Source organism: Hippoglossus stenolepis, chromosome 14 (genome assembly GCF_022539355.2).
Source record: "Hippoglossus stenolepis isolate QCI-W04-F060 chromosome 14, HSTE1.2, whole genome shotgun sequence".
In the NCBI taxonomy this organism is placed as follows: domain Eukaryota; kingdom Metazoa; phylum Chordata; class Actinopteri; order Pleuronectiformes; family Pleuronectidae; genus Hippoglossus; species Hippoglossus stenolepis.
The window spans coordinates 6,961,885-6,975,888 of record NC_061496.1 but is presented as its reverse complement, the minus strand read 5'-3'; the positions used below and the strand labels follow the sequence as shown (position 1 = coordinate 6,975,888).

Genomic DNA, 14,004 nt, shown 5'->3' with positions numbered 1-14,004 from the left:
CTCACAACCACACATTTTAAAGGACGTGGAGTTTTTAATGTTACTGTTGGAGTTCGGTTTGAAGGATTACGCAAAAAAACTACAGAACAGATTTCCATTGCACTTGGAGGAAGGATGGGACATGGACCAAGAATTAACCCATTCAACTTTAACATGGATCTAGACACAGGGAAGTATCCAGAGATGTTTTTATAACTTTCTTTAACATTGTGACATGTAGCGTTTTTTGGGCATTTTCACTGGTTTCCATTCACAGACCTTGGTGAAAGAAAATCAGGCATATTAAGAGTTAAAATGGTTTCATATGGGGGTAGGATTTAAATAGGGCTACAAAGCTGTAACTACCCCCAATGTGTAGCTGGGACAATGTGAAGGAACAAACAGTATGTTGGTGGATGCATGTGTTCCTCTTGTTTATGTAGTTGATGTGTGTTTCCGGGTGCGTTACCTTGTGCGTGATGTGCTGCTGCTCTGCAGGGGCATGACCTTTGGGGTCAATGAGAGTGGGGTGTGCAACCAGGTACCCTCTGTCCTCCATTATGAAGCACCTACGATGTGCACACATAAATGTTAGAGCGCAGACAGTGACTCTTTAATTCTTGAGCTATAACAGAAAAGTGAATTCAAAGAATATATATTTGGATCCTTCGTTTTCCAGATGCTAACTTCAGCTTCATTCATCTGAATAATACGGCTGCATTCTGCTTCCCTTTGTCCCTTAAACATTCTGCCAAATAGGTCTCCTCTCTGGCCCCCGCCCCCTTTGAGCTAATCCTGTTTTATATGGCCCCTGCACACCAACAGGGAGAGCATGAAGGAAGTGGAGCGATGGAGAGAGGGGGAGAAAGAGGGGGTTGGAAAAGAAAGGATGAAGAAGAAAAAAGGACATTAAAGCTGGAGGAAGTATGTAGGACTGAGGCGGCAGCGACGCCACATCTGCGGCAGGAATGCTGTGATAATCAGCTTAACTCTTTTCCCTCCTTCTTTCTTCTTGATCTCTCTGCAAGTTGCTCAGTGAAACGGGGGGGAAAGGGAAGAAAGAGAAAAAGGAGAAAGAAGAAAGGAGCAATGATTCGCAAAAGTCAATCATCACAATCGATCCCTCCCACTCACCGGATCTTGTTGCCCTTGTCCTGGTTGCAGATGGGCAGCAGGTCGAGCAAGACTTTGTAGAAGTAGCGCAGGGTGAAGTCTATGCCCATCACGGCTATTGCGTAACCAGGGGCCGTCTGAGTGCTGCAGAGCAGAGAGGACAGAGGAGACGCCGCGGGAAAAAGAAAACATGGATTAGAAGAAATTCTGGAAGAAAAACAGATTTCCGTGTGTGCGATTGTGTCGTCAGCTGCACTCTGAGAAAAGTGGGACAAAATTGTCAGTTGCATTGTTGGTCCTGAGCCATAAATATAAACCGCACACAGCCCTGCACACTGTGTATAGACGTGTTTACAGACTGCGTGATTATACGCTCACTGAGTCGGTACACAACAACACCCTGATCCTGGTTTATCACACGCTGATACTGAATGTTTGTGTGTGGACGGAACATTTGCATGGACCATGGTAAACAGATCTTATCCAGCTGATGCAAACTGATGTTGACCACAGTGGAGAGTTTGAAGCTCAGTGGACTGCGTGTTGGTCTCACATCACAGGCTTTTCAAACCCTGCACCTCACAAAGGCTGTGTCTGAAACATTGTGCAAATGTGAATATGTTTTTATAACTTGGAAATAGTCTTTTGGATTTTCCTTCTTTAGCACGAGATGGTAGAAATATAATAATCCCGGATCCCAGCGAATTAGCCGCTCGGGGCAATGACCAATATTTTGGGGCTTCTGGTGCAGACAGGTGAGATCCAGAACTTCCCCTTGTTGAACATTGTATACATTCCTATGAGTTTCTTTTATCACAACGTTTCTCCACACAAAACACAAACAGTGATACTTTGTGTGTGGGGGGGTTCCAAAGTGCCCCAGTACATGATTCTCCAGCCCCAAAATCATGTCCATCCCCCACAGATTCTATATATTCACATGCAAAATTGGTTTATTGTGATTGTCTTACCTAGACGCGTGGAGGGTGTGGCTGATTGTGACGACGTATCCGGCCCCGCCCACGTCCAGGTATGGCCCCGTGAAGGTGATGAGTCCAGGGTTGGCCACAGCATGCTGGTACCTGCACGACGCATCACAGGGGCAGAGGGTTAGCTCGCCGAGTTCAGATCATCTCCTAACTTTCTCCGGGCTGACAAAGTAAATGATCTTTTTAGGATGCTCCTCAGGTTTTTGTTTTTCCCGACACTTAACTTGCAGAAACATGTGATCCGTGCTGGATGGATGGAACTATTACTGATGAACATATTAGCCTCAGTATTCTTATAGTGGTGTTATTGAAACCTGGCCCCTGTGTAAATAAATGTGGGTGTCTACATGAAAAGTACTTATTTGTGAAATGAGCCATGGCACAGCAGCAGTGACTACAATGTAATCTTATGGGGCAACTGCGACGGTCCATGAATGTACCACTCATTTACACTTGCACGTTTAAAAACAAAGTCCGTGGATATTGCTCTGAGTTCATCGTTGATTTCTTTCTTTTTCTTAAAAGTGTGAATCTTAAAAGTGTGAATCTTAAAAGTGTGAATCTTTCAATGAACATCACAAAAAAGAAAGAAATAACATTAAAAACGCTAAACTTGCTGGAGTAAGATAACACGACTAAAAGCTTTTTAAAAAACAAGTTTAATTTCTCTAAAAATGATTAGTACTGATTTGTACTTCACCGAAATTAAACTCAGTAAAGGCAGATCGATAATCACAAACATTCACCTGAGTTTTCACACATACTCCTTCTCTTTAATGTGTACCTACCCCACACACCACACACCACACACCACACACACACACACTTTTACTCCCCCCTTCCTCACTAAGCCTCACCATTGTCTGCGGGTCGGGTCGAAGGCTTTGTCCATCAGTGATCCCGGTAAATCCGGAGCACCCCACTGGGGGTTGCTATGTAACGGCGCACAATGTAGCAGTTGAGGCTACTCATTTCCATTAGTGTCATCCACTCATCCGTGACGTGACTGGTCGCCATAACCTCGTTCCTGACAGAGGACTGCGGAGAGGGATGGAGGAAGATGGAGAGAGGAGAAAAAGTTTTAATCTGGGGTTTGGCGAAAAAAGGAAAGTTGGAAAAGAAATCTTTGCAAATTTGATTGAAGCCAAACCCACAAACAATAAAGGAAAAAGTTAACGAGGCCTTTAAAAAGGTACAACTAACTTAAAGCTGGAATTATTTTTCTTGTATCTATAATAAGATCATTTTGATGAAGAGAGAAGAAATAGCAAATCGTAGAAATCCAGTTTTTACGCTTTAATCTGACTTAATAAGCCTAAAAAGCCCAGAAAGAAAAAAACACCCTGAAAAAAAAAAAAATCACATCTCTGTGGTATTTTCCGAGCAGCTTCTGAGTTTGAAAGAGGTGATGAGGTCACTGGAGGGGGCCTTTAAGACCAGCCTGGGAATCAGAGCTGGGAGTTCAAACTCTAACCTCCTACTCCCCCAGGGCAGCAGAGCACACAGACTTCCAAAACCACATGGGGGTTTATTCCCTTTCTTAAAGATGCAGAACTCCATTTAAAAGTTTTTAAATCGTAGACATGCACATCGGATGTTTTCAAGACGCAGAACTATCGCTGCAATTGAAAAAAAAAAAGAAGGTATTTCAAAGAACTCCTACTTAAAAAAATAAAGTTGTATTTTGTGTTAAATGCTTTTTGTACATACTAACATGCAGGAACATTTGCATACGTGACTGTGACCTGACCACAGGGCTGGGCCATGTGCTGTGTGTGTGTCAGGTAAACGACAGGGAACAATGTGTGTGCGTGTCATGAGGCTGCGAGTTGCTTGTACTCTCCCAGGCTTGTGTGCTCGTGTACCTTGAGGCCTGGGTTGGCTATGAGCCTGGTGTTATCGCTCAGGTAGGCGGTGTAGTGCTCCACCATGCGCTTGGTTTCTGGCTGACTGAGGTGCTCGTAGGGGGAGGAGAAGCTGCCGGCTGCCAACATCACTGTGGGGGATTCTGGGAAATACAGAAAGGGAAAGAAAGACAAGTCAAGAGATGTTCAGTTTAAACAATGTTGTCGAGATGACGACAGAAACAAATTCAAGCAGTCACAGTAGTTTTCACATGGAGAAAAAACTATGTGTTGACTCCATTAGTCCCACTCACTGAACTGAAACACAACTAAACTGTGGATATTACCCATGATTCCCGGATTCCTGAACCAGAAGAGATTCCAATGTAACAAATCCACCAAAGTCTGATGAGAATTCTTCATATTTGAAATGTTTCCTGGCTGAATATGAACTAATCTACAGTTCATGATTACTCTTCAACTTACTGGACCTGATTCTGACAAATAAAGCTGCGACTATCAGTCAGTTCCTCACAGGAGATCGTACCCGCTCACTCAAGTTAGCAAGAACAGAAAAGAGTGGGAATAAAAGAGGAAACGTTCTCCATATTCCCAGTCAGTGAACCGTCAAACTAATTTTAAAGCTGCTATTCTGAAGTAAAAAAGTTGCGTTGTGTTTAAGTTCCAGTTCTTCAAGTCCTTGGATCTGTTGCTTTTCTCACCGACAGTGGCGAGCTGTTTGAAGTGCAGGCAGGAGCTGGGTTGACCCAGCAGGTCCAAGCGGTGGTAGAGCAGCTTCGAGCTGGGAGCCGTGTTCAGGTTCTTCAGGTGCTTCACCGGGATCTCAGGCTGCACGTACACGATGCACAGGATGAACGACGTGTCCTGGACCTGGAGGAGGAGGAGGAGGAGGAGGAGGATTTAATGCTTTACATCAACATAAACATATTGTGAACAGTGTTGCAGAATCTGGAGATGACCAAGAGAGAAGGATATACGTACATAAATGTCAACAGATTTTATCTTGTTTGATTCCCGACTTCGAGTTTATAAGTTTTCATTGTTCCTTATTCCTGAAAAGACAACTTTTACCCCGAGAACATGCTCTGAATAAAGCATGTAATAAATCCTGCCTCCTCCAGGTCAAAATAAAAAAATCTAAGTACACGTCAAATAAGGTAAGTTTGGTTTTGATTACTTATTTGACGCTTTAAAATTGGGTTGAAACTGCATGAAGATCTTTCCAGTGTTTCATAGTCAGCAGGCATCTTTCACGGAAGATTATTGACAGTCAGAGAGAACCAGGAGCTAAATGGGTGAAGCCTTTGCTGCTGATTTTTACGACTGTCACTAGATGAACAAAATGAAAGACTCATAAATGAATCCCCTGACATTATCTGGCTGAAGACACAAGGACAGCATGGTGTGGGAAACAACAGACACTTCTGAAGTCAGTTCACATTTTATCTGGCTCCGGAAAAATTAATTTTAAAAATAACACAGACAGGTGCCAAACTCACGGTGAAGGTGTTTGAGCTCGTCAGCGTGAGAAAAACACAAAATGTCAAAATCCCTTAAAAAGGGCTGAAAGTAAAATGCCTAAAGTAAGTGTTGTGTTTTTGCCCCTGCCAAAAGTCTGAATGTCAGAAATGAAAAAGACTCAGCGTGGCGTGATGCTAATGTTGTCCTGACGCCATTTATTTTTCCACCAAAAAAACATGACGCTTCAAGGCCTGGGAGGAAAAGCAGATTTGACGGATAGACAGTTTCTGGGTGTGGGAGCACTTGGATTTTATCACGGGGACTAATTGAAGGTGGCAGAGGTTTGGTGGAGACACAAAGGCTGGGAACATAAATCTCTATATTACTTCTAGACAGTGGTACAGTAATGATAAAGAGTCGCAGACAGAAATGGAAGCGTTGGAGATAAAAGTACATGAGCGAGATGTTTTCACGCCTTGATAAAGTCTTACAGGCCCCGAGTCTTCATTTGTCTCAGTGTGCAGGAGCGTGTTCTGCTCTAAAATCCTTTTTACTTCAGGCAACTGGCGTTTAAATTAGAAACAAAATAAGCTGCTGCTCAGTTTCTAATTTCAAACCTCACGTGTTTTAATATATAATTATTCTCGGGCCAGAAATTATTCGTATGACTCCTCTTCTCAGCTAGTTTCTTTTTCACTTTTGGACACATCTGAATTTTACAGGTGACAGGTTGTTTTTCTCACCTGTCCGTTTCCCTTGGTTGTTTTTCAACAAGATTACATAAAAAGTACTGATTAGATTTCTGTGAAACTTGGTGACAGGATGGGACACACTAAATGAGTGTGTGTAAATAGCTTTTAAACATACGTACGTTTTCTTATGTGTGTGTGTTGCAAGAAAATAACTGCAGGCAAGTAATTCATGGTCCAATCTCAGCTGAAGTCAAAATGTTGGACATAAGTAAATAACTAAAATGTTTGTGTCTCAAGCCCCTTTTCCACTGGTTATAATAAACCCACTAACATCCGGCTTTTGTCTGTTATTGTAATGGTTACAATGGGCATTGACTTCCAGGTCAAATGACTCTGCAGCAAACATGGGTTTTCATCGACTCTGCCTCCGATCAGCAGTGATAGAAACATGACACCAGGGGGAACGAGCTGATTTGGCAAAAACAGCGAGGTGAGAGAGAGTGCACGTTGTTTAACATGACTCACGTTCCTCTTCTGGCGGCGGGTTTACCCACATTTAAAAATACCCACCAACGCCCACTTATTTTGGAGTAAAGGAGATACGAGTCGGCAAATCCATCACCCACCAGTTTCCAGGCGTAGCTGACATTGTACGCGTCTTTGGTGTTGTCCCGGAGTCGGTTGGTGTGCCACGACAGAGACGAGTTGACCGGAACGGCGATGACCTGACTGCCCAGAGGGAGGCTGCGAAAAACACAAAACATTTATCAAATCACAAACTGCATTATGCGTAACGTTAAAAGTTATTCTGTTTGTTTGTGTTTTAATTCAGTGAAACTTGTTCCTCATTCTCTCTTACTTGAGGATGTTCTGCCGGACCACGTGGAATCGGGGGATGTTCTCGTAGTGGGTGATGTCTGTGTGCAGGGGCGGCTCCGTCATGAGGTAGGGCCGCGTCAGTGACGGGTGCATCAGGGTGTAGCCTGGGAACCAATCACACGATCAGGACCATCAAGCACAATCAAGGATCAATAATGTCGCAGTAGAAACAGCAACATGTAAAGAGCAAATAAAAGAGAAGCTGCTGCTGATGTGTTACTGAATGTGTATCACTTTATTGCCTGATTACATTTTCAGACAAAAGGTCAAATTTGTTTCTCCAAGTGCAGCCATGCTACGGCCAAACTCACAAGATTCTGCCTGTACTTCTACCAAAAACCCACTTGGCCTTAATCACTGAAATCACTTAATATTTGTCATTAACAATATAATAATATACAATATACAAATAATAATATACAAATGTATTAAATGTGTGTTCATCCAACGTCTAACTTTAATATAAAGCAGTTGCTGCTACAAGGTCACTGCATTAATCAAAGTGGACAAAGCTCATTTCTAATTCGGCTCTTTCCTCCTCATTATTTAAATTCCCCTGAATAAAAACCGATGCATTGAACCTTCACACCGTTCTGCAGGAGCTCGGCGGCTCTGGTGAGGTTGTGGGACGAGGAATCGTTTTTGGGAAACAAACAAAGCTCTGAAGAAACTCGACTGAGAGCCCATCTGTTCTGAAGGCAGCGAACAAACAACATATCGTGTGTTTGTCGCTCAGCTCTAATATGCTGTGTATATTTAGTGACAAAGAGAGAGAGTGTGTATGTGTGTGTGTGTGTGTGTGTGTGTGTGTGTGTTTAAGTATCAGCAGGTGTGGTGTGTCACACTCTTAAAAAGGGAAATCCGTCTGCTGTGTAACACAAGGCCACTCTGTTCTTATTGATATGCCAAACTACAGTACACACCATACACAGACCTTTATGAAATCTCACTCAGGTAGACACTTAATTGAGTCACACAAAGTCTCACAGAGTCAATAAATACATTTAACTACATGTATTTACAAAGTCTCACAGGGTCAATAAATACATTTAACTAAAATCCTCCATGTAAAACTACGTCTAATGCACTCATCTGCTACTTTTACCTGCGGGTCCAGGAGCCTCTTGTCAGCGGCTTATTTACCGAATCATATTCACCTACATTCTAATCGGCAGCAGGCGATTTGAATGGCAGCTAATGACTTTAATGGGAGCCATTTGTCTGTGTTTACCGAGTTGCTGTGTTAATAAGCGCGGTGCAGTAATAAGGTGTAATGATGTGACGGCGTTTTCATTGCAAAAACAAACATTTCAGAGGAGGGATAAAGAGACGCATTGAACGGTGCGGCGGTGCGGCGGAGCAGCAACACTCACGCAGCTGCCAAGGTTCCCTCGTGGTAATAACGGGGGAAAGATTCGACGCTGTACTTCATTTCATTCTGGAGGTTTTATCACCTTCCTCCACCTCAACTCTCTCCTTCATCCCACCTTTCCACAACCTTACCCTGTAAAAGTCATATTTTAGCTCAGGATTAGCAAAATTTCCCCCCATTTTCAAACGGGGTGGCATTTCTAAGGGATTTTTTAACGCTGTAATCCGCACAGGTGTGAAAACCTGGAAGCGACGTGAACCTTTCTCGCCACATTCCTGACATTCCTACCGACGCCCCTGTCCGTGTTTTCCGCGATGTGTTGACAGCGACGGATGCAGCATGCTTCCAGAAAAAGAGAAATACTGCTGCAGCACACAGCGGTGTGTGAAACCTGTAAGTGTGTTAAAGTCCTGTGATTTTGCAGCAGGCTTCCTGTCCGTCTGTGTTTTTGCAGCTAATATTATTCAGTATAACTATCCTGTCCATTAATGACACACATCCACAGGCCCGCAGAGCACAACTTTACGGTTGTATGGCACCAGTTGAGTTTAGTCGAGCCACCTGCAGCGGGGGCCAAGACAAACCAACACCGGACATGAACACTACCGCCCTGCACTGCAGCCGCGGGGCTCAGCCGTGGAGAATGAAATGCCAGAGAAGTGCCAGCGCTGCAGAGAAGACGCCAATTGAGTCTAATGTGGGGTCACGGCTGCGGAGGAAGTTGAGACAGACAAAATAAAGTGAAACAAGGAAACCCAAACACACTCTTTTCCAACTCTTTGGAGTGTGACTAATGAAGATTGATAACACTGGAGTCTGTGGGACCTGTGAGATGAGAGATTTGACCTGATGCTTGTTTTCTCACTGGCTCGTAATGCTGCAGCAATTTAAAGCTTAATGTGCTAAAACACCTTTCAATGATCACGAGTTGAGCAAAGGAGCAGCAGAGGATAATCCTGCTGATTCTTCCCTGATGAAAAACACATAACGATAACTACCGGTGTCCGTTTTCACGTCACTGACCTTTGTTGTCGATGAGGAAGGTGTATGAGGCCAGCGAGTCTTGGTAGTAGGTGACATCCTCCAAGATGTAGGCCAGGTTCACATCCACCCCGACCACGCCGAGCAGCAGGTTCCCAAAGTAGCACGGTCGGCTCACAGTCATGATAAATCCTGGAGAGAAAAATACAAGAGAGCAGATTATACACACTGACTCGTCTTGTGTTAATAGTTTGGTTTTATTTGGCTATTTTCATTTATTTCGGTGTAATTCAGAGCAACTCTTGGTTTGCAGATTTTAAAATGGTGTCAGAAACTGGTGGCTGCCGCGGAGCTAAAACAACCAAACTGAGGATAACTGCCAAACGAGAACTGACATACAGAACTGTGCAGAACTATTTGGATCTTTAGATGTTGCTACTTCTGTCCATCACAACTGTGAGCAAGTGGATTGGTGCAGTTTAAAAGGTAAAGAGTGGTCAAACCAAATATGTATTTGATTTAGGTCTTTTCCATTTACTGCACTTTATATGTACTATGCGTTATTTTTAGAAAGCATCCTCACTTTAAGTGTCTTTTGCACCGCGTGGTAAAAACATCTGAAAAATAGCACCAGGTGAGGATGAGTCGGGACCACTCACCGTCTCCCATGGGGTCGGAGTAGGGCAGGCTGAAGCCGGCCAGGTCGATCATACGATTGGGGAGGTTGATGTAGAAGCGGCCCACTGTCGTCTCCAGGTTGCTCAGCTGGTTGAGAACCATCATGCTCCCCTTCACCACCGGTATCATCGAAGATCCAGACGACCCAGACGACGACGCAGAGAAGCGGTCCCGGTCTCCTGCTCTGTCCACGCCGTACTTCACAGAATTCTGCTCCGCGAGGTCCCTCATGAAGGCCAACTCCTTCAGGCCCGTTACTCCCTCTGCAGGAGGAGGGGATGGGTGGGGAGGAGGGGGGGGGAGTGGATAACAGAATTAGTTTGATTAAATCAAGCAGGGATATTGAGGACAAATCTGTAACTGATGGCACGGCTCCGGGCTTATTGAATGAGGTAATTGTGCAAATGAAAAGAGGAAGGAGTCGCTGACATGGAGGCAATAAGAGTAAAGAGCTCATGACTCAAATTTCTTTTATAGATGGCGACCCTCGCTTTTCTTTCCTCTCAGACTCTAAAAAAAAAACAATTCCTTCAAGGAGCTGGAGAGAGAGAGAAATCACACACCAGCTGCCAAACAGGGGCTGAATTCATCAAGTTGTATTTCGGGAACAATTGACGTCATGCAGTTCACGTGGTCCCGCAGCGAGAAGCTTGAATCAAGGCACATGCTACGACGCTGCCACGCGGACTCCCCCAAATTGATTTGGCGCCAACAGCGGAGATATTTCATACATGCCGGACCCTGATCTGTGATCCTGTTTCATTATCTCCATCGGCTTTGCTCGTACAATCCCACGCATCTGCCGGACCCAACTGTGGCGTGAGTAAATCCTCATGTATCCCAGAAGTTAACGCTCACTTCAGATTTTATCTTTCCAAGCTTCATAAGGTCGTTCAGAGGAGAACGGATGACTGCGGCTGGGCCCTACAGCTGTCACCTGGAGCATTTGGCATCCCACAACCTATTAGGCAGGATAGGAACATAGCATGTCTGCCAGCATCCAATCATGGACTGGATTACAGCAGAATCCCCTTTTAATGCCAAGGCTCTGCTCTGCTGATCACGCCGGGCGACCGACGGGTACCGATGTCGCCAGGGGCAGCGATGTCAAACAAACACAGAGGGGAGGTTTGCAGGCAGCACAGGATTCATTCATTTTAAATTCCTGAGGAGCATTTCCCACTTTTGATTCACCTCAACGACCGAAAGCACTTTACTCTTATGTTCTTGTTTTTCTTGTAACCAAACACAGTCACAATAAGTGTTTCTTGCCGAAACTCTCAATTCAGGGGCCGCATCCTTCGGAGGCTGCATTTGAAGACGTCTACACAACTGGGCTGTTCCACTTCGAAGGCTCCTTCTAATATGGCCAACAAATGCGTCCTTTTCCTTTCAATGAATCCCATCAAAGAGAGATTGATTCCAGAATCTACAGAATCGTAAATAGTGCTGAAACATTTAGTTTGCAGAAGTAATTTAACCAGATAAATATCTGAAGAGCTACATTTTTCCTGACGTATATGATCGTGAACTGCATACGTCTTTGCTTAGGACATAATTTGAAGGTCTGGGAAAAGGCAGACTTTTCTTCAGGCAACTTTAAAGCATAAAACAATTGATACAAAATGCAATCATTGTGTAGAAACTAGTACAAAACACATTGTAGTTGACAGGTTTTAGTCGGGCTAGCATACACTGTTTTGGTGAGAGCATATTATTAATGCACACACACACACACACACACACACACACACACACACACACACACACACACACACACACACACACACACACACACACACACACACACACACACACACACAGTGGGCCTTTCAGCTGTGTGCCGCAGCGTCAGCAGCAAAACAAATGTTTTTTTGGATATGCAATTCTAATAAACTCAGAGGATGATAGATTTCTGCATCCTTTTCATCACGGAGCTCTTTACACAGCCGAGGTCCTCTGTCAGTCACACACAGCGAGCAGGACGCCCTTTGAAGTCTCACTCTCTCCTCTCTTTAGATGTTCCTCATTTCCATTCCCCGATGCAGAAATTATTTGTATTAATGGTGGACTAATGCATGCACGGCAGAGGTGCATGTGTGTGCGTGTGTGTGTGTGTTGCAGAGCAAGGTGGGAATCAGAGGAGGCAGATGCACAGACAAGTTGTGTAGCCTACAGCAACACACACACACACACACACACACACACACACACACACACACACACACACACACACACACACACACACACACACACACACACACACACACACACACACACACACACACACACACACACACACACACACACAATGAAAACAAAAAGCCTTTGAGGTTTCTGAGCACCTCTCTAACCTTCAGTCTTCTCTTAAGCACATTGTGCCCGTGAGAGAGGGCATCTAACAAACAGAAAGGGCTCCCAGCAGAACCACACATGACAAATGTGCAATGTGGAGGAAATGTCACTCAAGACAGATTGAAATCCAAAGCTGCTCCGTGTTTGTCTTTAATTTCCTACAAATACACAAGTCTTATATATGTGAGTGATATTTGAGATATGTCTAGATGCTACAGACTTTAGTTTAGTTTACTGTGCAGATGCAGATACCGGCAAAAACTTTTCAAAACAAGCAAATTTGACGAAGCTCTGAAACTGTGAATGAAACTAGTTTTCTTCCCTATTAACAAACTGAAAGTTGGGGCTGCTTTGGTTCTTATCTTCTGGGATATCTTGGAATTTCTCAGTATTTGAACATGAATGATACATAATACAACTCATTAATATAATGACATACAACTAATACAGCGTTTTAAAATACTGTATGGTAGAAACTCAAACTGTTGGGGGGGGGAGATCAGCAGCTCATTTCTTATTTCTCTTCATTTACACCTCACTGCCTAAAATAAAAAAGAAATCCATCCGTCCGTCCAGCCATCAAAAAGTGTTCACTATTAGTTTTTGAACGTGTTAAAATAAACTCAAGACTCTCTTCTGAGAAGTGTCTGGAGGAGACGACCCACCGTTCATGAGAGCGTAGGTGAGGATCATGACGGAGTTGTTGAGGTGGCGGTTCTCCTCTCTGACCACGCTGAGCGTCGCTCGCTTCTCCTGCTCCGACGACTCCCGGGTCGTGATACCGGACGACAGGTAGATGATCACCATGTCTGTCGCTGGTGAGGAACACGAGCACACACATATTAGTTTATATCAAATAGAACCGATCCCTGAGGCAGCATTTTAAAATACTGTATGTTGTGGTTTTTCCTTCCACGGCTCTTACTGGGACTATGCCTGCTGAGGCTGGTGGTGTTTCTCAGCAGCTGGAAAGCCTTCTGGAAGCCCCCGGCGTGGTGCGTGGCCGCATCTGAAGCCTTGATGTTGGAGATGAAGGTGCTCATCTTCCTCTTGGTCTCGCTGGTGGCCGGTGACAGCAGACTCTTATAGCACTGGTCCAGAGCACAGGAACGAACCGCCTCTGCCACTGAGAGAATGGAGATCTGGCGAAGAGCGATAAGGATGATGTCACTAGAACTTTGGAGAATATACAGCGCCCCGGAAAATGTTAGTTTCACTTACCTTGTCGTGCTCGTCTATGGCGTTTAGGATGACGAGCGCCGAGTCCCTCGCGATCTGAAGCTGCGTTTCGGTGACAGATGCTCCGTGGTCGACCATCACCACGATGTGCTTAGACTGGGGACGCACTGCAGACACGTACACAGGCCTGCAGAAAAAACACACATAAATACACACAAGAATGCAAGGTCGCTTCAGAACTACGGAGAAATATACTGTACATACAAATCCTCCAACCACAATAATATCAACGTGTTTGTAAAAGCATTTATGCAGAGATAATAAAATGCTGATATTAATGATATAACAAAGAGTTACTGCCTCACAGTTTTTATCAATCACCAACCAGTCAAGATGCTGGATATATGGTCACAATCTCTTTTTGCTCCTGAGTCACGGTGTTGAATAACAGCCAGAGAACA

General features: G+C 44.3%; 1 protein-coding gene across 1 annotated transcript in view; it reads right to left on the bottom strand.

Moving 5' to 3' along the window:
- Positions 1 to 14,004, bottom strand: part of cachd1 (cache domain containing 1) — a 78,333-nt gene that overhangs the window by 13,987 nt on the left and 50,342 nt on the right. The window contains 14 exon segments of the mRNA XM_035176022.2: positions 449 to 548; positions 1,114 to 1,236; positions 2,064 to 2,174; positions 2,939 to 2,987; positions 2,990 to 3,119; positions 3,947 to 4,089; positions 4,648 to 4,816; positions 6,726 to 6,843; positions 6,959 to 7,082; positions 9,374 to 9,523; positions 9,991 to 10,272; positions 13,030 to 13,179; positions 13,290 to 13,506; positions 13,586 to 13,730. Of these exon segments, the coding sequence (XP_035031913.2) occupies positions 449 to 548; positions 1,114 to 1,236; positions 2,064 to 2,174; positions 2,939 to 2,987; positions 2,990 to 3,119; positions 3,947 to 4,089; positions 4,648 to 4,816; positions 6,726 to 6,843; positions 6,959 to 7,082; positions 9,374 to 9,523; positions 9,991 to 10,272; positions 13,030 to 13,179; positions 13,290 to 13,506; positions 13,586 to 13,730 (2,011 nt within the window).